This window comes from Felis catus, chromosome C1, assembly GCF_018350175.1.
Source record: "Felis catus isolate Fca126 chromosome C1, F.catus_Fca126_mat1.0, whole genome shotgun sequence".
Taxonomy (NCBI): domain Eukaryota; kingdom Metazoa; phylum Chordata; class Mammalia; order Carnivora; family Felidae; genus Felis; species Felis catus.
Genome location: NC_058375.1, coordinates 3,880,090 through 3,902,613, shown reverse-complemented (window position 1 = coordinate 3,902,613; position 22,524 = coordinate 3,880,090). Strand labels below are relative to the sequence as shown.

The 22,524-nt window shown below is 57.6% G+C and overlaps 1 protein-coding gene across 12 annotated transcripts in view; it reads right to left on the bottom strand.

Moving 5' to 3' along the window:
- KCNAB2 (potassium voltage-gated channel subfamily A regulatory beta subunit 2) overlaps positions 1-22,524 on the bottom strand; it is an 84,742-nt gene that overhangs the window by 28,365 nt on the left and 33,853 nt on the right. For 6 of the 12 annotated variants that reach the window (XM_045035004.1, XM_019836067.3, XM_019836068.3 and 3 more), the window contains one exon: positions 21,758-21,799. The exons of 2 other annotated variants lie outside the window; for them this stretch is intronic. In XM_045035004.1, the coding sequence (XP_044890939.1) occupies positions 21,758-21,799 (42 nt within the window). Of the gene's footprint in view, positions 1-2,466; positions 3,111-13,018; positions 14,070-21,757; positions 21,800-22,524 lie in introns of those variants that run through there. 4 more of the 12 variants (XM_019836063.3, XM_019836064.3, XM_019836065.3 and 1 more) reach the window with 4 other exon arrangements.

Below are 22,524 nucleotides of genomic sequence, written 5' to 3'. Positions count from 1 at the left end.
CTGGACCGGGGCTGGGGACCAGGCCACTTTCTGATCAGCTGTCATACGGAGGAGGGAGGAGGGAACATACCTGTTCACACGTCTGCCGCGCTCACAGACTCCAGGCTCCCTAAGAACAGGCCTGGGTTTCTGGGCCTTCGTCCTCAGACTGCAGCTGACCTTTGCAGGGTCTCAGGGCTGCTTGTTGGGAAACTGGGGGGTGGGAAGCCCAGGCCCTGAGGCCAGGCCCCGCCGCTTACTCACAGGGCTTGGCATCACGCCTCTCCCACCACGGAGCCCCTCTTGGGCCCTCCGGCAAGAATGTGGCGCTCTGGCCACCCACCTTTTGTTCCCTCAGCACCAAAGGGTGTGGCTGGAGGCCTCCCCCACCTCTGGCCAGCTTCCTAAGGTGATCGGAGTTGGGGGCAAATAACCAGGCCCCCTGCAGCCCTCATCTGCACCCAAGCCGTGGCACTGGGAGAGTCACTATGCGGCAACCCCGGGAGGGGCAGGTATCTATCTGTAAGGCAGGTGCCCTGTGCTCACCAAGGGTAGGTACCCAATGGTTTGGACTCTGGCTCCCACTTCAGCTTCTAGGCACCTACGTTTCCTTTAGAGGTAGAACCCGCCTTCCTCCCCCCACACTGTAGTCCAGAAAAGCTCACCAGGCCACATGTAAGGACAGATGGGGGAGGGGTCCCATAATTAGGAAGTGCTGGGGCTGGGATCCGAACCCAGCCTCTTGGACTGCAAACCCCCTTATCATCCGTCTCGCCCTCCCTGCCTCCAGCATGTGTCATACCTGAACACACAAATGCACACACACACGCATGTACAAATATATGCATACATGTGCCCACGTGTGTACTCACACAGATATGCACACACACATACATATGCACACGTGGTAATCCTGAGCGACCAGGCTCTTTGAGATTTACTCCTTAATCGACCACGGGATCTTAGGAGGGAAATCATGTGAATAGCCATATTTTCCATTTACACAGCACTTTACATTTTAAGAGATGATCTCACTCGTATTAACTCCTTTAATGATCCCGGGACTGACTTAAAAGTATCAGCCGGTAACAGGTACCTAGCTTGAAACATATAGTCTGTTTACTCTTAGCTTTTGATCCCAACTTAACAAAAAGAGATAAGCCGGCTGGGCTCCAAGACTGGAGTATTCCAATCTGGATGGTCCTCCTCAAGCTTGGAGGCTGGGAACACAAGCCTTTTTCCACCAAAGGCTCATAAAGAATATCAAACACCCCCAAGGACCCAGGGAAGGAAGGGATACAGGCAGAGGCACAAAAGAAATCAGAGTTACTCCAAAATTCATCTCCGGGAGGCATGGAACTCCACACGGTTCTTTCACGCGAGGTCTGACTTTAGGCACTGGTTTGGGGGGAGGTTCAAGCTAAACATCTCAGGTGTTAGGAGTGAATCTCTCATTACTTTTCGAGTTGTCAGCACCACCAGCTAGACACCCAGACACTCTCCTCAAATACAACTAGAATCTTCTGTGGCTCTTTTAGAGCCTATGTGACTCTCTGGGTCCAGCCGCGGCAGATTGTTTGCTGTAACATCATCTCCCAGGAACATCATTCTAGAAAGGCCTAAGGGTGGACATACAGAAACACTCATAGTAAGAAAGGCCAGACTGCCAAGCAAGGTGCCCTCCGACCCTGACCCCAGGGGTCCTTGGTACAAAGCGGGGACTCTCCTCTTCCACCTGGGTGCATGTGCCCAGCATCTGAGCAAGGCCCAGGGTGGGACAAGGGGTGACATCCAAGGAGGGGGAGGAAGGTCCCTGCCCCTGACGCTCATGCTCTGCACCCTTTCCACGTACCGGCGGACTGAGCCCAGGCAGACGTACACAGTGCAGTCTGGGCTAAGCCACCAGCAGGAGGGTCCAGATGCCGCTCTGTGCCCTGCCGAGTGGTGGTCCTGCCTGTGGAGGACCCCGGCCTGGGGTCTGGAAGATGAATTTCATCACATGGTTCACCCAATGGTCCCTGAATAGTAAACCAACGCTTGTCATGAGGGCCTACCTGCAAAGACCACCTAGGGGAGGGCATGGAGGGCAGGAGACCCTCTGGCCGGTGTTGGCGGTGGTCCCCAGGAAGAGAAAGCATCCCTGAGTCTTGGAAACCATCACATGGATGGTTTGGCTGCTGTTACCACCGCCCACTGCCCCCACCCCCCAACAAAAGAAACAAACGAGCAGAAGGAAGAGCAACCATCATACATCTTAGCCCTGTGGCGGTGAAGAAAGAAATTTGGGGCTGAACGTGAGCCAAGCCTCGATGTTGTTTCTCACCCAGTCCACCCAGTGCTAGGAGCTCTTCCCCCCGCCCCCTCTGCCACCTCTTAGCACGCAGAGTGTCCAAATCTGACAATGGATTGCAGATTTCCCCGGCTCTCCCTGATGGGGGTGGTGGGGAGGCAGCCTCGACCCTGAGAAGCCACCCCCGGAGCCCGTACCTATATTTCATCCCTGGCTGCTTCACGCTGGCGTCACCGGCACACGGGAGGCTCTGCATTGACAGGTGTCCCAGGCTCCGGGCCACCATGGCCACGGCGCGGAAGCGGCCACGGGAGCCCAGGCTGGGGCTGCTGGCAGCCGGCCGGCCCAGCCGCTCCTCGGGGCCCCGGCCCTTGAGGCTGTGTTCCGAGCACACAAAAGACACCTGCATGCCAAGGCTGGGGCCCAGCTCCTGGCTGTGTCCCCCTCCTTCTGGGCTCTGAAGTCAACTGCCCCTAGAAGTCCTCCTGTTCCCAGGACAAGGCTTTATCCCAGAAAGCCAGGAAGCTGCGAGGCGCTCCTTCCGGAAGCGAGGATTTCCCAAGGCAACGAGAGAAAAATCCTGTGCAGTGTCCGAGAGAAGGGAATCGAATGTCCAGAAGCATGCGAGGAAAGACCTTATCGGAGGGAACTCGGAAATCCAGGTGGGGGCGGTGCCATTTTTTCTCCGCTCACATCCTTCTCGGCTCTACTGGTCCTTCCCCTGCACTCACCCTGGTCTGGCTCTGGCTGCCAGAGTCCCCAGGCCGGCGGTGTCCGGCAGGGCTGGGCTGCAGGTTACTCCCGACCTCCGCGTGACATCGCCCTCCTCCAGGGGAGAGGGGAGAAGGGAGGGCGCCTCCCATCAGGGTGGTGGCCTGGGGGCTGCCGGGGGCGAGGGGGGGTGGTTCAGGGGAGCAGCTGTTTCCCCAGGCTTCCCAGAGTCCAACTCCTGGCTGTGCACCCCACGGGCCATCGGGCGCCCCTGCCAAGTAAATTAGGTGACCGGTGGGAAGCGCAGGAGGCATCTAGCGATTCATTATTAATGACGCGGATGCTCCGCCGCCCGCCTTGCCCGATCCCCGGGAGGCTGGCCCTGGCTGCTCCAGGCTGACAGCCGCTGGGCCGGGACGGGGACAGGCAGCCAGCCGTGGCCCCCCCCTCCCCCAGCTGCCTCTGGTTCTCGCCCCGCAAAGTGGGGCTTCCACCAGCACGAGGAGAAGGAGAATCACCCGAAATGTGGAGAAAAGACCTCTCCGTCTAGACGACCCGAGGAGAGAAGCCTGGGGGTCGTGGGGCCAGAGACCTGAGAAGTTCTGGCACTCCACAGTTCTTAGCTCACAGCAGACACTCAGTAAATGCCTCTGGAATGTATGGGTGAATGCATGAGTGAATGAGGACACCCCTCCCCGTGACCCCAGCCTTCTTTCCCACACTCATGGGTTCAGGATGGACTTGGGAGCAAGGCTCTCCTCCTGGAACAAAGTTCATGGGGCTTCCTGAAACCCAAGGAGATTTCCTCCCCCCCCCCCCCCCATGGCAGGAGGGACTGGCTTTGTCCTCTGACCCCAAACATGCCACCTTCACCCTGTGAGGTGAGCCCTGGCCAAAGCTGCCTTTTGGGGTCTTTCTTGCCATGCAGGAGGGGGCAGAGAAAGAGCTAGATGGGAGACAGGTGATCAGGGTCTAGTTCAGGCTCTGCTGTTAATTTGCTGTGTGATCGCAGGCAAGGGGCCTGCCCTCTCTGGGCCTCCACTGACAAAGTGACAGACGTGGTCTGAGAAGCCTCTCTGTCTCTCTCGGCTTGGACCCACAGGGCCCTTCCCAACCAGCTGACTGTCCAAAGATGAATCCGCCTAAAGATGTTCACGATGGATGGTGCCTGAACTCGCTCTCAGCCTCGGCCCTGCCTTTTTGACACAGAAGTTAAGAATAAAACCTTGCTCCTGTCTGGCCTCCCTGCTCCTGAGCTGGGCATCCTCGGGCAAGAGACCTCGTCTCCGGGCCTCAGTGTTCTCAGTGTCCAATGCAGAACACAGAGCACGGCCAGATCACACATGGTATGGAATGATCCCTCAGCAGGAAGGAAGGGCTTTTTGTAAATTTTTAAAAAATTTATTTTATTTTATTTTTTATTTTAGAGAGAGAGAGAGAGCATGAATGGGGGAGAGGGGCAGAGGCAGACAGAGAGAATCTCGAGCAGACTTCACACTCAGCGGAGTGCCTGATGTCGGGCTTGATCCCAAGACCCTGGGATCATGACCTGAGCCGAAATCAAGAGTCAGACCCTCAACTGACTGAGCCACCTGAGCGCCCCGAAGGAAGGGCTTTTTGGAGGTGGCAGTTGGTACAGGCCCATGTGCAAGACTCTACCTCCACCTCTGCACTGGTCACTGTACCCCTTTTGACCCCCTCAGGGCCACAGGCCTGACGCAGCAGCAGGAGACACACCCTGAGGGTGATACCTGGACCAGGGATGGAGTTGGGGCCTTCGCCAAGGCAGCCCTGGTGGGTCACAGACACCACTTACACAGGCCAGCAGGGGGCCCTCAGGACCCAGAGGCCCAGCTCTGCCTTAGTCTCTTACCTGCCCACATAAGCCACAGGCCTGCTTGGCTCTCCCTGAGCCTCTCGAGTGGGCAGGGCCTGAGAAGATCAAAGGGCAACCTATAGTGCCGAGCCCCTCCACGAGCGGGGCCCTGGCCTTCAGGGAGCCCACAGGCCTGCCAAAGAGGCTGCAGGGGCAAAGCCTGTCTCTGCTCCTCCCGGGAGGGGAGTTTGTTACAAATACAGATGCCTGGGTCCCCCCTGATCTACTGAATCAGCAGCTTTGGGGCTGGGCTTGGGAAGCTGTGTTTCATCAAGAGCTTCTGGTTGTGCTGTGTACCTGGTCTAGGGGATGTGGAAACCCTCTACTTCTTTCTTCCTTATATATTTCATCTCTCTGCGCTCTGGCAAACTATCAGATCTGGCATCTTACCATTCCTCAGAGGTGCCTCAGATGGTGTGCTTTAGGCAGCACCAAGTTAAGCGAGAATCACAATGACTTAGTCACCACAGTGGGTAAAATATCATCTGCTCCACCATGCAACTCAGCAATTCCACTCCTAGGTATGTGCTCAGAGAACCGAAAACATATGCCCACACAAACACTTGAACACAAATGTCCACAGCAGCATTATTCATCATTGTCCCAAAGTGGAAATAACCAACATGTTCATCCACTGACAAAATGATAAACACAATATGGTCTGCCTGCCAATACAACAGAATGTTACTCAGCCATACAAAGGAATAAAGCACCGATATATGCTACAACACGGATGAACCTTGAAAACATTATGCTGAGTGAGAGAAGCCAGTCACAAAGGCCATATAGTATATGATTCCATTTATATGAAATGTTCAGAATAGGCAAATTCACAGCTATCATAGAAATCTGAGACATAGCTTTCTGTCTCAGAAAGTAGCTTAGTGGTTGCCAGGAGCTGGGGGGCAGGAATTGGGAATTGGGGAGTGATAGCTAATGTGGGTATAGTGTTTCTTTTTGGGGTGCTTAAGGTGTTCTAAAGTTGATTGTGGTGAGTTTTCCACAACTCTAGGAATATACTAAAATCACTGAACTGTATACTTTATTGTTATTTTTTAAAAGTTTATTTATTTTGAGAGAGAGAGAGACTGAAGGGGAGGGCAGAGAGAGGGGGAGAGAGAATCCAAGCAGGCTCCACACTGTCAGTGCAGAGCCTGATTCAGGGCTCAAACTCACAAACCGTGAGATCATGACCTGAGCTGAAACCAAGAGTCAGATGCTTAACTGACTGAGCCACCCAGACGCCCCCTGAACTGTATACTTTAAACATATGTATGGTATACGAATTATATCCCCATAAAGCTGTTGCCCCCCAAAATGCCACCTGCCTCAAAAGTCTCTGGGCCTCAGTCCCACTTTTGCTCCCTGTGAGAGCATCCTTCCTGTTTGTCTGCCTTTGAAGTCCTCCTCGCCCTCTGATATCACCTCAGAGAAGCCAGCTCCCTAAGCACATGTAACCCTTTCCTTCTCCAAGTGCCAACGACGCTCTACCCGGCGACACATCAGGGGGCTGGGAACCACTTGCCGGTTCCTCTCTGCAAGACGCACTCCTTTCAGATGTCAGCAGGACTCCTGAGCAGAGCCTGGTGATAGAGCCCCAGCCCTCACTCCATCCCATTGTAGTGTGTCATAGAGATGATGAATATTTGACCTCAGCACTCCCCTGGGGAAACCCAGGGCAAACAGGTGCTGTCCTCAGCAGAGAACTGCCAGCCGGAGCACGTAGGTTTTTAAAGGCTGGCCAGAATCTGTAAGTTTCCACTTGCCCCAAACAGGGGTCACCACTTGCAATACTCCTAGGAGGTCGCAAGAATTAGGCAAGAGGGGAAAAGCTGGAAGCTTTTCGAAGGAGGCAGGCTGTTCCTCCAAAATGGTGACAGCCTCACAGTGGGGAGGTGATGGGCACTCTCCCCATGCAGAGTGAGGCCCACGGAGGCCTCGAGGTCTGGAGCAAAAGTTTTAAAGATGGCTTTTAAAAGCCCAGACGGCTGGGGCGCCTGGGTGGCTCAGCCGGTTAAGCATCTGACTTCGGCTCAGGTCATGATCTCCCAGTTTATGGGTTCGAGCCCCGCGTCGGACTCTGTGCTGACAGCCTGGAGCCTGCTTCAGATTCTGTGTCTCCCTCTCTCTGCCCCTCTCCTGCTCCTGCTCTGTCTCTGTCTCAAAAAGAAATAAACATTGAAAAAATAAAAATAAATAAAATAAAAGCGCAGACTGCAATAGTCACTCAAGAGTGAGGACGAGCGGCTGCGTCCTGTAGAGGCCCGGGTGCTTCCCCTGTACCCGCGAGGCTGCCCGGACCGTGCCGAATGGAGGGTGTTTTGCACCCAAAGGTGACTTCTTGCCCAAGGAGGTGGGGGGGGGGATGCTGATGAGTTGGGGGCTGCTCCAGTGGGATGGGAGGTCCTTGGCCCCTGAAGTTTCTAAGAGCAAAAGGTGGCAGACCGGTGACCTTCCTGGAGGAGGTGTCGTCTGGCAGGTAAGAGCCGAAGACCCCTCGGGGGCTTCCTTCAGGACCTCATACCCCAGTCACCAGAAGGGGAAAAGGGCTAAGTGGCTTCTAATCAGCTCCTTTTGCTTCTTAGTTGATGCGTGTACAAAGCGATTGTGCAAGCCCTGAGTAAGTGTTTCTGGTACGTTTCCTGCCTCATCGCCAGGAGCACCTCCGAGGCACCAACAATGGCCACCGCACTATCAATGAAACGGTGCTCACTGAGCCGTCCTGCCAAGCCCTTTTTGTGTAGCTGAACTCCCACCGCACCCTGCCACACCCGGGGAAACTGAGGCACAGAGGGGTCAAGCAAGGAAGGCAGACGCTGGCTCCGCCCTCATTCACAGGGGTGGCAGGGTGGGAGGTGAGCGGGGTGAGCAGGGCCCCTCCCATGGAGCGGCTCCCGCTCTCAGAGCCCCGGATTAAAGGGTGAGGGCTGGGGGGCAGTCCCGGGGGGCTACCTGGTGCCATCTGTGGATTGGATCGGGCTGTGCTGACCCTGCCTTTCTAGGTGGACAATACAAAACCAAGCATCCTGGTCCCCATCCTTGTCCAACGAGAGGAGTGGATCCCCTCAGACCTCGGGGTGGAGGCCTGGGGGTCTGGACTGCTAACAGCTAGGCCCCTGATTCCCAAGGCCAGGCGGGCTGTGCTGTCAGCTGGTTACAGCACAATCCACTGGTGGAAGTGTTAGGCCCGCCGCGGCCCTTCCTATTCCGTGGCGGGGGCGGTGGCTGCTATGCCGACCCCATGGCCCGGTCGGCCCTCCACGGAGACCCACAAGTCACCCACGCCGGCCATCCTCCCAGCTCCTGGTCGTGCCGGAGCGGCTCTTCCCTAAGACCGGCTGGTCTCGCCTCCTCCCTCCTCTTTCCCTTCCCTCCCTTCCACACCTGCTCCTTGTCCGCACAGGACAGGGGAGCCACATCCCCAGGACCAGAGTTTCTCTCCCACCTGCAGCCAAGCCTGGAGCTCTCAGTGATGTCACTGCCTAATGCAGTCCTCCAGACGATTCCGTGAGGAATGCCTGCGGTCTCCACTCTCCAGACTGGGAACTGAGACACAGAGAGGCCAGGTGACTCATCCAAGGTCACAAAGGTACCTGCGGGGAGCCCGGATTCCTCCCGGGACACTCCCCCGGGCCTCAGTAGGCTCAAGGAGTTGACTTAGCCCTTGGGACCTGTTGTGGGTGGGAATGCGTCCCCCAAAACATGCTGAGGTCCTGACTCCTGTATCTGTGACCTTATTTGGAAGTAGGGTCTTTGTAGAAGTAGTCAGGTAAAGGTGAGGTTGTCCCGGAGCAGCGTGGGCCCAAAATCCAATGCCTGGTGTCCTTGTGAGGAGATGGGCAGATACACACAGACGGGAAATAGCCACGTGAAGACGGAGGCAGAGACTGGAGCGTCTATGAGCCAAGGGACACCGGGGACACTGGCAGCCACCAGGAGCTGGACGAGGCAGGGCGGGGTCATCTCCTGGAGCCCTCAGAGGGCATGGGGTCCTGCCCGCACCTGGATTTCAGACTTTTGGCCTCTAGAGCGGTGAGAGAATGTTGTTTTAGGCCACCATTTGTGGTATTTCATTGTGGCAGATGCAGGAACGCAGTATAGGACATTTTTCAAGGTGGACTCGTCCCCTACTTAGCTTCTGAGATTGGTCCACACGTCATCCCTCTCTGGCCTCTGTTCTTTTTCTCCTGCCTCTCCCCCCCCCCCCCACCGGGTCCTCTGAATCACACCTGTCCTGCCCACCTGCCCTCTGAGGCACACCTGGATTCTCAGCTCTTTCAGGAAGCCCTCTCTGATGGCCCACCTGCAAGGGATCTCCTAGGAATAACTGAGCAGCTACGTAGAATCCGCTCCGGGAACCTGACCACAAATCAAATAGTGCCTGGTGACAAATGCTGGCTCGTGGCAGGAGCCCATGGTCTAGGGTCCGAACCCGCAGGTGTGCCAGGGGCTGATGACCAAGCTTCACTGCCCAGGGCTCCCCCCCACCCCCCTCCACATCTGGGCTGCAACAGAGATGCAGACCCAGCCTCCAGAACCGTGGTCGAGAAAGCAGCAGGAAGGAGACACATTTTACAGGGGAATATTCTAGAAAGGGGGTTAAGGCCAGCAGCATTCAATACCACCCAGGCCATACCCATAGAGGCTCCGGATGTTCTAGGTGCTGGGAACAGACAAAAGCCCTGCTCTTAGGGGGTGCAGATAAGAGGGACAGCAGGGGGATGTGAGGATGACCACAGGACAGGACAGCGCACTCGAGGACCGCCTGCGAGGATGTTATTAGACGAGGCACTCGGGGAAGTCTCCCAGAGGACCAAGATGTGACTGATGGAGGGAGCCAGCTGTGAGAAGATCTGGGGGACGAGAATGTGCAAGGGCCCTGAGGATGGACGGAGCTTAGCATCTTCGAGATACAGAAGGAAGGAGCCTCCTGAGCAGGAGGGAGAGGGGTCTAAGCTGAAATCAGAGCAGGCAAAGGACCGCGTGGGTCTGGGGGGATTTGGGGTTCATTCCCGGCGCCACATCTCTGAGGCCACATCTCTGGACCCTCCCGTTGCTACCACCAGGTGGGTGTGGGGAGGGGAGCTTACACATGCACTGTGCGGATTTAAAAATTCAATGCGGTTTTTTTTTTTTTTTTTTTTTTTAATCACAAGAGTTGAGGAAAGCTAAAAAGCGGAGGAAGTTAACACGAAGGCTTTTCCCAAGCTGCAGGCTCGGTTCGGCAGATAAAACGCCCGGGCCTGGGGCACAGCTGTCCCCTTGCTTATCTGAAGGCATTATCTTTTTTACATTAATATTTAAGACCGAGTTTAACAGAGTCGCAGCCCTACTGCTGGTGGGGACGTTAACTGTGGAACGGCATTTATCTGGGATCTTTAATAACTGCTGGTGTTAGTTGTGGAGGCCCCTGTTTCCAGATAACTGCAACCCCCCTGGATGCAGCAAGATCAAATCCGCCAGATAAAGAAAGGGCCGCGTGGGTGTGACAGCCTTTGGCCCATCAACTGCTAAAGACACAGTGGTTTTCTGGTCTCCTCTGCAACTTGGGAAGCGAGTTTTCCCTGGGTACTTAGCTCCCTGGTCAGTTCCCCACATTTCAGATGTGGCCCAGATTTTCCGGTGGCTGGGGGGGGGGGGGTCAGGCAAATAAGATCTGTCCTTGTCCCCGTACCCACCCATGTTAGTGTCCCGGGGCTCCCATAACAGAGCACCACAAACGGGGATTCAAAGAACAGAAATGGATTCTCTCCCAGTTCTGAAGGCCAGACGTCTGAGAGCCAGATGTGGGCAGGGCCGTCTCCCTCCAGAGGCTCCAGGGGACCACGCCCCCGGCCTCTTCCAGCTTTTGGTGGCTGCAGGCATTCCCAGGTTCGTGGCCACGACACTCTACTCTCTGCCTCCACCACCACGTGGCTTCTTCCCTGTGCGTCTTCACATGATATTTTTATAAGGACGCCTGTCATTGGAGTTAGGGTCCACCCTATTCCAGCTGGGCCTTGTCTTTTTTTCTTTTTTTTTTTAATGTTTATTTATTTATTTTGAGAGAGAGTGAGCCAGGGAGAGGCAGAGAGAGAGAGGGAGACAGAGAATCCCAAGCAGGCTCCGCAGCTGTCAGCACAGCACCCGGCGTGGGTCTTGAACCCACGAACTGTGAGATCATGACCCAAGATGAAATCAAGAGCCAGACGTTTAACCGACTGAGCCACCCAGGCACCCCCAGTAGGGCCTCATCTTAACTGATCACATCGGCAATGGCCCTATTGGCAAAGAAGGTCACATTCTGAGGTTCAGGGTGGACATGAAATTTTGGGGACACGATGCACTCCATTGCAACCGCCATCATAAACTGTATCCACAGTGGAGGGGGCTGGGGTCTTCCCAGGGGAGGAGGCCGAGCTCCAGCCGCCCCACCTCACCCTACAGCCCTCTACCTTCCTTGCTCTGGCCCAGCCACCCGGACCTTCTCTTTGCTCCTCAGATGTCCCCCTGTCTCCTTGGCCTGGAAGGTTCTACCCCACATCTTCAAATGTCTCCCTTTCAGATGGTTAAGGTCTGGGCTGTGCCTGGCCTCTCTCACGCCCTAGGGTGGCGGCTTGCTTTTTTCTCTGCTTCCCCACACGAGGACGCACCAGCTGTGAGGGTGGGGACCCTGTCCATCTTGTTTGTGTGGCTTCTGGCCGGTTGCCTGGAGCTAACAGACCCTTAACAAACATCTCCTGAATTAAGGACAAATATTAACGGCCAGTGCCCCTCCCTGCCCCCCATTTCTCAGTCTTGAGAAATTTCCATTTGAATTAGGACTTACTGGGGCCAAAGTAGCTGATGCTTTGTCCCTCCCACACAGCTGGATTCAGAATATAAAACCTTATGAATTCTGCCATCTAATGGACTCCGGGAAGAAGTGTTTTGTTTCTTTAAAAGGCAACCACACGTTCAAACAATGAACCAAAGGTCCAGACACACTGTCCATAGGAGAAAATGTTAAGCAACAGGTCTCTACTCTCCTCCCCACAGAACAGCCAGAAGAACCCCGGGAGGCCTGTGTTAGATGGAAGCCAAGGGTCTAGGGCTACCAGATCAACCACGGGACACCCAGTTCAGTCTGAACTTCAGATAAACAACGTTTTAGCATAAGTATGACCCGGATATTGTGTGGGATATACTTATACTAAAAAAAGGAAACGTTTATTTGAAATTCAAATTTAACAAAGGAGCAAAGCTGCATATACGTAAGGTATGAATGCAAACACCAGCTCTGGGGTTCTTTGGCCATTTCTCCGAGGCTTTCACAGGAGAAAGTGGGCCGGCCGCCGGAGCTCTGCCCCAGATGCTGAATTCAAAGATGAGCCAGCTAAAGGGAATGTCCTTCTGAAGTTCCAAGGAGAGTGAGCCCGACGGGCCTATCACCCGGAGAACACAGGGGACGTGAAGCCACAGCCTTTGCTCTGGACGCAAGCGTAGGTGCTAATTCAGAGGCTGCCTGTTGAAAGCCGCTTCCCACGAGGACAGCCCAGCTTAAGGTCAGATGGGGGGCGGGGGAGCACCTCTTTGCCCCCAGGACCCAGCCTGGGATTCTGATACCAGGATGAATTTGTCGTTAGAGATGACCAGAGACGTTCTCGTTAATTCATGTCTAGCCAACCCCTCGTGATTAATTTGTCCCAGTGGTGCCTCAAGAAAGTGAAATGATGCATCTAACCCCTGCTGCAAAGCGTTTTCAGGAAACCACGTTCTCCCACAGAGGATAAATCAAACCGGTAACAGCGCTTATCTTTGAGGGCAGGACCACCCTTTGGAGGAAAGACTTTTGTTTTCTTCTTCGTACATTTCGGTATGGCTGGACTTTAAACAAATTTTGGGGGGGTTTATTTATTTTTGAGAGAGAGGGAGAGCGAGGGAGGGGCAGAGAGAGAGGGAGACACAGAATCCGAAGCCGGCTCCAGGCTCTGAGCTGTCAGCCCAGAGCCCGATGCGGGGCTCGACCCCACGAACCGCGAGATTGTGACCTGAGCCGAAGCCGGACGCTTAACTGGTTGGGCTTTTCACACACAAACTAGTTACCCCGACATCCGATAATGTCACGATCGATCCCCGTCTCCCGGGCTGCAGCTCCGGCCTTGTGCAGAGTCCTTCCCGCCCGGCCCCAGCCCGGCCCTTACCGGTACTTCATGCCCGTGCGCTGGGCGGTGCAGCCGTCCAGGGAGAGGCCGTGCATGCGGAGGAAGCTCTCCATGTTCCTGGCCTGGGCCGCCGCCCGCACCTCCCGCAGCCGCTGCAGCTCCAGCGTGTCGGTCTGGCGCACGGGGTGCAGGGCCCAGTCCGAGTGACACCTGCTGCTCACGCTCCTCAGGCTCTCGCTGTACGTCATGGACAACATGGTACCGCCCGGCCCGGCAGCCGCCGCTGTCCAGACGGGAAACGCCGAGTGGCCGTGAGTTAGCGAAGGTGCCGCTGCCCTGCCCCGGTGCCCCGCGGGACGCCGGCCCCGGGGCAGGGGTGCCGCAGAGACGCCTCCTCCAACTAGAGCGGCCGGAACGGGTCTCGGCGCCTGGGGCCAGGGCCCCTGGGTGTAAACGCCTCCTGGCATGACACTGTCAGCCCTTGACTCTGCACGGGCCGGGGACTCTGGCTAAGCCGCCCTCCCCCACCCCGCGCGGCCCGAGACAAGCACTGGCGAAGCCACATTCCAGGCGCGAGAACTCAAAGCGGGGACTCCGAATGCAGAGGCAAGAGAGCATGCAGGGAGCCCAGACCCCCGCAGCGAAGGCGCCACGTCACAGTGCTCCCCGGAGGTGCTCGCAAGGTAAAACCAGGTTCGGGGCTGTCTCCCGGAAGGGGCAGGAGCACATCCATCATGGAAGCAAACGCCGGTGTGATTTTGCTAGGGGAGCCCACCCCAGGAACGCCCTATTTGTTTGCCCGCAAGCCTCATCAAGGGAAACGATATCCACACACACGTTCTCTGCTCGCAGGCACCGTGGCACCTGCAGACTCTTTGGGCCCCGTCCTCCATGAGGATTAAGTATGTCACAATCCACAAATTTTGCAGTAGAAAGACTGAACGGGATGCACGTAAGGAGCGGGGTGACAAGGGGGGGACAGGGGTTCAGTACAGACAGGGAGAGAGCAAGGCTAAAATGGGAGGAACCATCACTAAATAGTCATCCTGGGGGCGGCTGGGTGGCTCAGTCGGTTGGGCGTCCGACTTCAGCCAGGTCACGATCTCGCGGTCTGTGAGTTCGAGCCCCTCGTCGGGCTCTGGGCTGATGGCTCGGAGCCTGGAGCCTGTTTCCGATTCTGTGTCTCCCTCTCTCTCTGCCCCTCCCCCGTTCATGCTCTGTCTCTCTCTGTCCCCAAAATAAATAAAAAACGTTGAAAAAAAAATTAAAAAAAAAATGAAGAAACGTTAAAAAAGAAAACAGTCGTTCTGAGTGATGGCTACACTCTCTCAGAAACTAAGAGCAGCACAGATGTCCATCAACGGGGAGACAGGTTACATAAATGATAGTCCGTCCCAATGATGGGACTTGTGCGGCCTTCAGTGAGGTTTCTCTACATGGGCTGATAATGCAATGAATCCTAGGAGACAGTAGTAAAGGAAGAGAGGAAGACGCGTGTGCAAGGCATGCTACCATCTGTGTTAATGGATGTACATGAGTGAGTGAATCAAGGAACGTGGCACCATGGCTACGCGCCGAGGACACGGTCGTGGGGCGGGGGGGCTCTATGATCCGGGGACTCCTGTCGGCACCTGACCGCAGCCCTCGGGCTCAGATGCCTGCAGGACGACCCCCGCCTCATCACCGAGCACAGAAAGTGACATGGGAGTCATCATTTCAGTTGGGTCAGCAAAGCAGGGTCCCAGAGCCCAGCCCTGGCAGCTGGAGGAACCAGCGTGGTCCCCACCTCTGCCCCAAGAAAGAACAAGCTCGATTATCCCTGGGAAGGGCAAGGAAAGCTGTCCTGGGAGCCGAGGCAGCTGCAAAGGCTGCGGCCCCACCCCCCTCCTTGGGGAAGCTCTCCACCAGCACCTGACACTTCATAGACCCCTTTCCCGCTGCAACTGTTCTCCACAGCCGTGTCCTCACCTGACCTGCTAGAGTCTTCTCTAGTCATCTTGTTTGTTTGTTGCATTTGAGCCCCTGAAGGTCAGGTCCAGGAGGGCCAGGACCTTTCTGTCTGCTTTTACCACTGAGGCTCAGTGCCCACAGCAGAGACCGGGCCTTCCCACTGGGCTGGCAGTGTGGACAGCACCTGGCAGGGGTGGGCTGGCCCCCTGACTCAGGCCCAGGCACCAAGAAGGATGCCTTATCCTGGAGGGTGTGGTGGGGGGCTCTGGGGCCAGGACTCCCATTCACTATGGCTCGGATCCACAGGGAGGGGGCCTGCAGGGCCCAGGACCTCTGGCCTCCCCCAAGGGTTTGGACTAAGCTCTCTGATGGATGCTAAAGCAGGTGAGGATGTCCCTGGCACGAAAATCCCCATGTTCCAGGAGAATCACTCTGGAGGCAGAGGAGGGGCGCAGGGCTCCAGGAGGGGGGTTGTCTTAGGAAATGGAGCCACAGATGCCTCCAGGGAGCAGTGCTGCCCCTCCTTCCCTCCCTGCCTGCTGGCCCCTGGCCCCCTCCAAGCACCGCCCGGGGTGGGGGCAGGGCAGCGTCGGGCAGCTGCTTTAGATGTGGCAGTGTGGCCGGCTGCCCCTCCTGCAGGGGGCAAAGGCAGGCCAGTCTGGCTTCCCTGGGGGTCCGTCCTCAGAGAGAAGAGCCTGGCAGGCCGGAGCCGCAGGGAGCAGGAAGCAGGCACACAGGCCCAGCCAGGCAGAGATCAATAACCATTAGCTTTCAAGACACCACCCACAAACAGCAATCTGGTCTGGTGTGGCTCTGGAGGTCCAGCCAGGGTCCCGGGGCTGGGGTGACAGTGTGGCTGAGCACCTGGCTGTCACCCACTTAGCGCAACACAAGCAGGCACCCTGACGGCTTCGAGGCTCAGTCTCCATGTCTGTGAAGTGGGCCCAGCAGGGGCTGATTGCACCCGCTGTCTAGACAACCAGGCGGGGCTGTGGGTGCGGCTGGGCCCATGCCATGTGCGGGGAAGCGGCCGTCAACAGTGTTGCAGCGTGGTGTAGGATACCAGCTAGGATAATCGGGGTGGTGGCAGAAATACACAAAGCGAGGTGGAGGGGACAGAGGCTGGAAGGCAGGGTGGGCCTCTGGAGAGGGCACACGTGAGCGCGGGCTTCTGTGATACGAGGGAGTGGTGTAGATACCCGTTATTACTAGAAAAGGTTGAATAGGATCAACGTAGACCTTAATAAACGACCCGGGTCTCGCAGAGAACACACATTCCTTATGAGACGGGGGCAGGGCAGGGTGCACCGTCTCTGTGGGGGCTGGGGTCTCCCCTGCTTGTGATCTCTCCTTACAGCGCCGGGGGCATGGAGGGCACGGAGAGTGTCCCCATGATGCCAGGCAGGCTCCGGCTGAGGGACACAGGGAGGTGGGCGTCGGAGAGCATGGTGGCCCTGCTGGGGGGCCACAGGGGTGAGCACCTGGTGCCCAGGAGCAGGTTTGTGGCCAGATGGCCACGCACAGCGCGAGAGGAGCTAGGACACGTTCCTCCTCGCCTCCGGGGAGGCAAGACCCCACCGAGGAGGAAGGACACAGAAGGCACAGAGGGGCTCTGACAGTCAGCAGTGGTGCCCATGGGAGAGGACAGAGTCCAGCTCCTGGACAGCCTCACGCTGGGGCTTATTCCCAGCCTCCTCCCGGGGTTAACTGGGGGCAGGCTGGGGTCCTTGGACGAAGGGGCCACAGGGAGACACTGCCAGAAGGGAGCGCCCACTGCCGGGGCTCCTGCCTCAGGCCCTTTGCTTCCTAGGGCTCAAAGGCGCAGTGACCCTGACCTCGTGTTCCTCCTCCTCGAGATCCAGCCCCCACCCCATCTCAAGAGAAACCCGCCCCCTCCTCGATAGCCATTGCTAATTATGAGGCGCCTATAGGTTCGTCCCTGAGCCGGGGCCTGCCTTTCGCAAATCTATTCTTGTGGAGGGAGGGCTCAGGGGGATTCCAGTAAACGAACACCGTGACACGGAAAAACCGAACTGAAGGCATCGACCTCATTAAGTCAGTGGGGACCACGACCGCCCCGAAGGGCCTTCCACCTGGAATTTCTGAACTGTGGTCTGTTTACTGAAAGCCACCGAGGCATGAAACGTGAGGTTCGGAAGGAATCCTGAGCAGCTCTTTTAAACGGTGACATTTGTCTCGATCTTAGAGAAACCAGCCCGAGTTCCTGGAAGCGGGGTTGCAAAGGAATACGGCATCATTCCGGAGCGCAGCTTTAAAATGCACAGCAGCGCATCAGGGCAAAAACAAAACCACCTTTGCGGGAGAACAATCAGCGAGCCAAGGCCCAGACAAGCGCCCTGCCTCCCCCATCCCAGACCCTGCCCCAGCTCCCTAGGCCACGTGTTTCCAGACAGACCTTCCTGACAGCCGCCAAACCTCCCTGCTGTCATTCTCGGGGCAACCTCGACAATGCCAAATCCTAATGGTGACCCCAACAAGGTGTGGCTGGATGTCTGGGTCTCCCCTAGGCAGGGAGACGGACGGTCCCAGCCGGCAGGTCTGGGAGGCAAGCTCACTGAAGCGGGAGAAAGCCCACCATCCTGCCTCCCACCGTCACCTTGCAGTTACTCTAGGGCTGGCTTTTTTTTTTTTTTTTTTAAGGTTTTCGGCTTTGAAAAAAATATAGGGGATCTGATTTCGGATCAGCCAAATGCACCCCCAATACTGTCCCTCTGTGGCTTCCATTCCTGGGCCACGTGTCCCCAAGCAGCAACACCCCCCCTCCCGCCCCCCACCGCCGGAGACAGCAGCTGCCCCTGGACTCCTGGAGCTGAGGGGGCCACTCACCTGCCTTCCTGGCGTCTGCTCGTTAAAAAGGACACAGTCTAGTTTATAGGGTTCACCAGCCGCTGCACGGATCTGGCGTGGCAGCCGGTTCATTAGGGAGTGTCACTGTAGGACGTCAGAAGCAATTGGTGAATGAGAAGCGCCCCACGAGGGTCGAGTTTGGAGGCAGGGAGTCCATTAGTCTATTAGGGCGTTTTCAGCTCAGTGAAAGGCTGAATTATTCACGAGCAGCGTCTCTTTCCCCTAAAAGCCCGGGAAGTGCAGTCCCGCGGTGCAGCCTGGCCGAGGCCAGCTCCTGGCCTGTGGGGCTGGGAGGGGGCACCCACTGGGGTCCTGGCATTGCCTGAGGCTCATTTGCCCACCAGGCCTCCCGTGCCCCCGAGGGCCAGGGACACCACCCACAGGTGGAGAGCGGCAGGCCCTGCTTTCCGGTGATCTGAGGCCAGGACCCGTGCTTGCAGCTCGGGACCCCCACCACATTCGTATGTCTGCAGTAAGGGGTCCCACAGCGCATGACCACCACCCACAGTGAAGGGGCTGGGGGTCTGGCGAGACCCTCAGCAAGGCAGACGGATGTCCCTCCACCCTTCTGCTGGGACATGCCCCAGTCAAGGGTACTTACCCTGTCAGTACCTTTACATGGCCAGAAAGTTCTGGAAGTTTGCTATTTGAACACCACGCTACCACTCCCTGCAGGCAGGGGTGCAGGGGCCCCTCCTCACGGCACACATTCTGATCTGGGGTTTGAGGCTGAGCTCTGGGCAGTAGCCATGCCGAGCCCCTGTTCCAGAGTCACGACCCTGGGGGCGTTTCTTGTCATCCTAGGATCCCAAAGAAGTCTCAGCATGACATGACCCTCCAGCACGAGGTATCCTGGATGGAGGCTGAGTGGCTGTCCGAGGACAAACCTACATCTGTCTACGACCCTGCTGGGGAACTGCTGCTCGGGACCCGGAGTAGAAAGCAAACAAAACAGGAAGCAGGCTGCGGAAGCCAGGCAAACGCCAGCAGGTATCTACCTGGAGAGGCCCCAGCGACGGGGCCGGGTGGTCCCTCTCAAAGGCGCCCACCTGCCACGTCAGCTCCCTGGCCTCTCTGTCACAGGGCCCACCGCTGGGTGGTGGCATCAGCCTGCCATACCCTGACACACCCCGTCTCCTTCCCCCCAGGCCCCGCACCCCTCTGTCAACTCAACATCCTCAGCACCAGCCATCAGTCACCTGGAGGACATGGTTCCTGACTTCCCGTCCTCCTGCCCTGCTGCCCTTCACCCCATCATTCCTGGGCTCCCCCACCCAGCCTTTCCACCTGTCGTCTCATTCCCCGCCGCAGCAGAGCTCTGATCCCTGCTCAGACACCGTCGATGGCTCCCCATTGCCCACTGAATGCAGTCCAAGCTCCTTTGCTAGGCACTCACGGCCCTTCCCCCTCTGACCTCCATCTTCCTCTCTAGTCTGGCCTCCTGTCCCTCCTGTCCCTCTCCATCCCATCCCTCACGGCCGGTCTGTGTCACCACCACCTCCTGTTCTTGGCACCTCTCCAAGCTGTGGCTCAGGCATCTCCTGGAAGGTTCCTCCTGGGCTCTATGTAGGAGTCTGCCCAGCCCCCAAGGCCCTGCTCAAAGCCATCATGCTGTCTCCTCCATGAAGATTTCCCCGACTCTCAGTGGGCTGTGCCCACGCCTGGCCTTCCTCGGAACGCCAACAGCTGTTTAGACTTCCCCCACGACACGTTCTGCCTTCTAGATATTTTGGTTATTTGGGTTCTGGGGTAGACTGCATTATGATGCCGGGTCCTCTACCCGCCTCTGCGTCACATGACTGTAGTTCTCCTGGGGTGGGAGGGCGGGAGAATATCTTCCTGCCCTCGGACATCTGGCGTGGTTGTGAGCTTTGCTTTGGCCAAAAGAACGAGCGGTGTGCCGGTTCCAACCGTGGGCCTTCGGAGACATTACGTGATTCTGCTCTTCCTCTGGCACTTTTGCTGGGAATAGCCTCTGGTTAAAAACGATGGGAGGATGAACACCTGGGCCCCACCTGCGGCTCAGACCAAACCCAGCCGAGCCCACATGAACTGACACAGACACATAAACAAGAAATACACGCTTCTCCTTGTAAGGTGCTGAGTTTGGGGCCTGTTTGTTACGAGGCACTCTCTGGGAGAGCTGACAGATACAGGGTCTCACCTCCCTTACTGGTCCGTGAGCCGCCCCAAGGCAGGGTGCACACCTTGAACACCTCTGCCCCGTTCGGGGAGGGGTGATCAGTCGGCAGGATGCTGCCGATGGACTTAACCCTCTGGTAGCTGTGTCAGGGCCCAGGTGACAAGGATGCCCCACTGCGAGTGGCACCCAGTACATTAAACACAGATGCAGCCTCTTTAGAGGTCATAGTCGGAGACCCCACGGGAGACACCTCGGTGTCTGTGAGAAGCAACCACACTGGAGCTGCAAAGGGCAGGACGGCCAGAGCCTGTGGGCGTCAGGGACAGAGGTCGGCGGATCTGGGGTGCAGTTCTCCATCAGGGCTCGTCTCAGGGTAAGACAGCCTCTTGGGCACAGCGGGGGTCAACCAGAAGGCTCCCCAGGGAGTGGACAACAGGTTGGATCTGTGGGGCCCCGAGGGCCAGCAAGGGGAGTGGGACCCTCCTTCACTTTGGCTCTGTGATACCTGGCAATCTACTCGTCCCGTCCCGCGGCGGGGCCCCTTAGGCGGCGGTCTGTGCCACGGCCCCGCCACCCACCCTGTCACGCCTCTCCTCCGCGGTCTCAGAGGATGCAGCTCGAAGGCCTGTTTGGTCCCAGTGGTCAAGTCCTTCCGGGACGAATGTCTCGCACTCGCCCTGATACACCATGCCGTCATACGTACGTGATGGCAAAAGTGTCATCCGAGAAAAGCATCTGCAAGCCCAGGTTCAGATCTAACTATTTCAGGCAAAATCTCATCGAGCAACAATTCCAGTCACCATTTTAGGGTTCTCCGTAAGGAGTGAGACCCCACGGGAGGCACCGGAGTAGTGGCGAAATCAGCCCGAGGACCCAGACCCGCTGTCACGCTCAGAGGTGCGGGGGGGCTGTGGGAATCCAGGTCCCCGCGTCCTCCGGGGGGTGTCGGCGGCGACCGCCCCCTGGCTCTGCGCTGGTGGGTGTGTGCGACCCTGGGGAGCTGCTCCTGGACACAGACCTCGCAGGCCCGAATGCCAGGACAAACACCGTGCACCAGGGTCCTGCCCCCAAGAGCCACGTGGTCCTGAGGCTGGCGGGGCTGACCCGGGGCTCCCGAAATGTCAATCAAAGTAAATTTCTGGAGTTATAGCCTTCCCGAGGAGCACCCACCTTGGTGGCTCCCCTCCCCACTGCACAGGTGAGCTACAGGCTGCCGAAGGGACTCTCCTGGGAGGACTCTGCTGGCTGACCTGCCTTGGACGCACCTGGACGCCCTGTCCCTCTGGGGCACAGCCTCCGACCCAAGAACACGCTGTGCTGGTTCAGCAACGGGGACGCGCACCAGACAAACACCAGCAGGTCCGCCCCTGACCCGGGTCGCGCCAGAGCCACACGCCCCTGAGGCGGTATCAGCCTCTGATTACAAGTCAGCTCACATCCAAAGAAAAGGGGAGAACAGTTGGGTTCGCCCCGTCTCTTTTACTCTAATCACCCAAGAAGCACAAACCCACCAGAGACAACAGGAGACAGCCACATCCGCCGCCCACGAGTGAGATTTTAAGGTGGATCTGGCGAGGGCTAAGCAGGTATCGCAAGTCCGTTTGCTCAAACGCAAGTGAACTCTAGAGATCAGCTCACACACGGAAGCGGCTTCACGCTGCTCATCAGAGCCTTCCACGGTGCCGTGTGGGTGGCCACCGGAGCCCGTGTCTTACTGGAGAGGTCACCGGCACACCCGACCTGCACGGGGCGTGGCCCTCCCACCCGCTCCCCTGCCTTCAGCGTGCGGGTCTTAGGGAAAACGGAGGGCTCATTACCTGTAAAACTGGAGCTGTCTTTTGGGGCTCCCATACCGAGTACTGCGGACAGCGATGGAGGACAGAGCAAAAGGAGAGAAAGAGAGAGAGAGAGTCCACAATTGGCATCAGCCACAGGGAGGTGCAGGCGACGGCCCCCGCGGGACACACCAGCGACGGCCCCGCGGCCCGGCCCCTCCCCGCTCAGCTCCGGGCTGTGGGTCGGGAGGACGCGCGCCCGCGTACCAAGTGCTCGGTGGCAGCGCCACCTAGTGGCACAGGGAGGCGGAGGCCCGGCCTGGGCGGACGCGGGGTCCTCGGGCGCCCAGGCTCCTTCCCCACGCGGGGCGGGCGGGGAAGCAAAGACGAGAGGTAAACCTCTGGGTGACGGTCTGGGTTTTAACGAAACCTGCTTTAGAACGACAGTACAAAACCCTCAAGCCGAGAAGCTGCCGGCCACCCCACGTGCTGGCGCGTCTGCATGTGACCATGCGGTTCTTTTTAGGACTTGGATGAAGGCGAGACGCCCCCTTTCCCTGTGGGCTCTACAGATACTTGCTCTGGATCAGGCCCTAACAATTTTTGACAAAGGCCCAAATCCATCGGGACCGATGGGCCCCCCTGGTGTCCCGCCCGGGCCCCAATCTTTCGGGACAACCACTGCCATCCGGGTTCTGTGCTCCGTGCCCGGGACAGCAGCCTTCACCCAACGCCTTGGCGTGCCCTCCCTGTGGTTCAGCCTGGGCTACTTTCCAAACGGAAAGACCCAGAGCTGGGTTTGGGAGGCG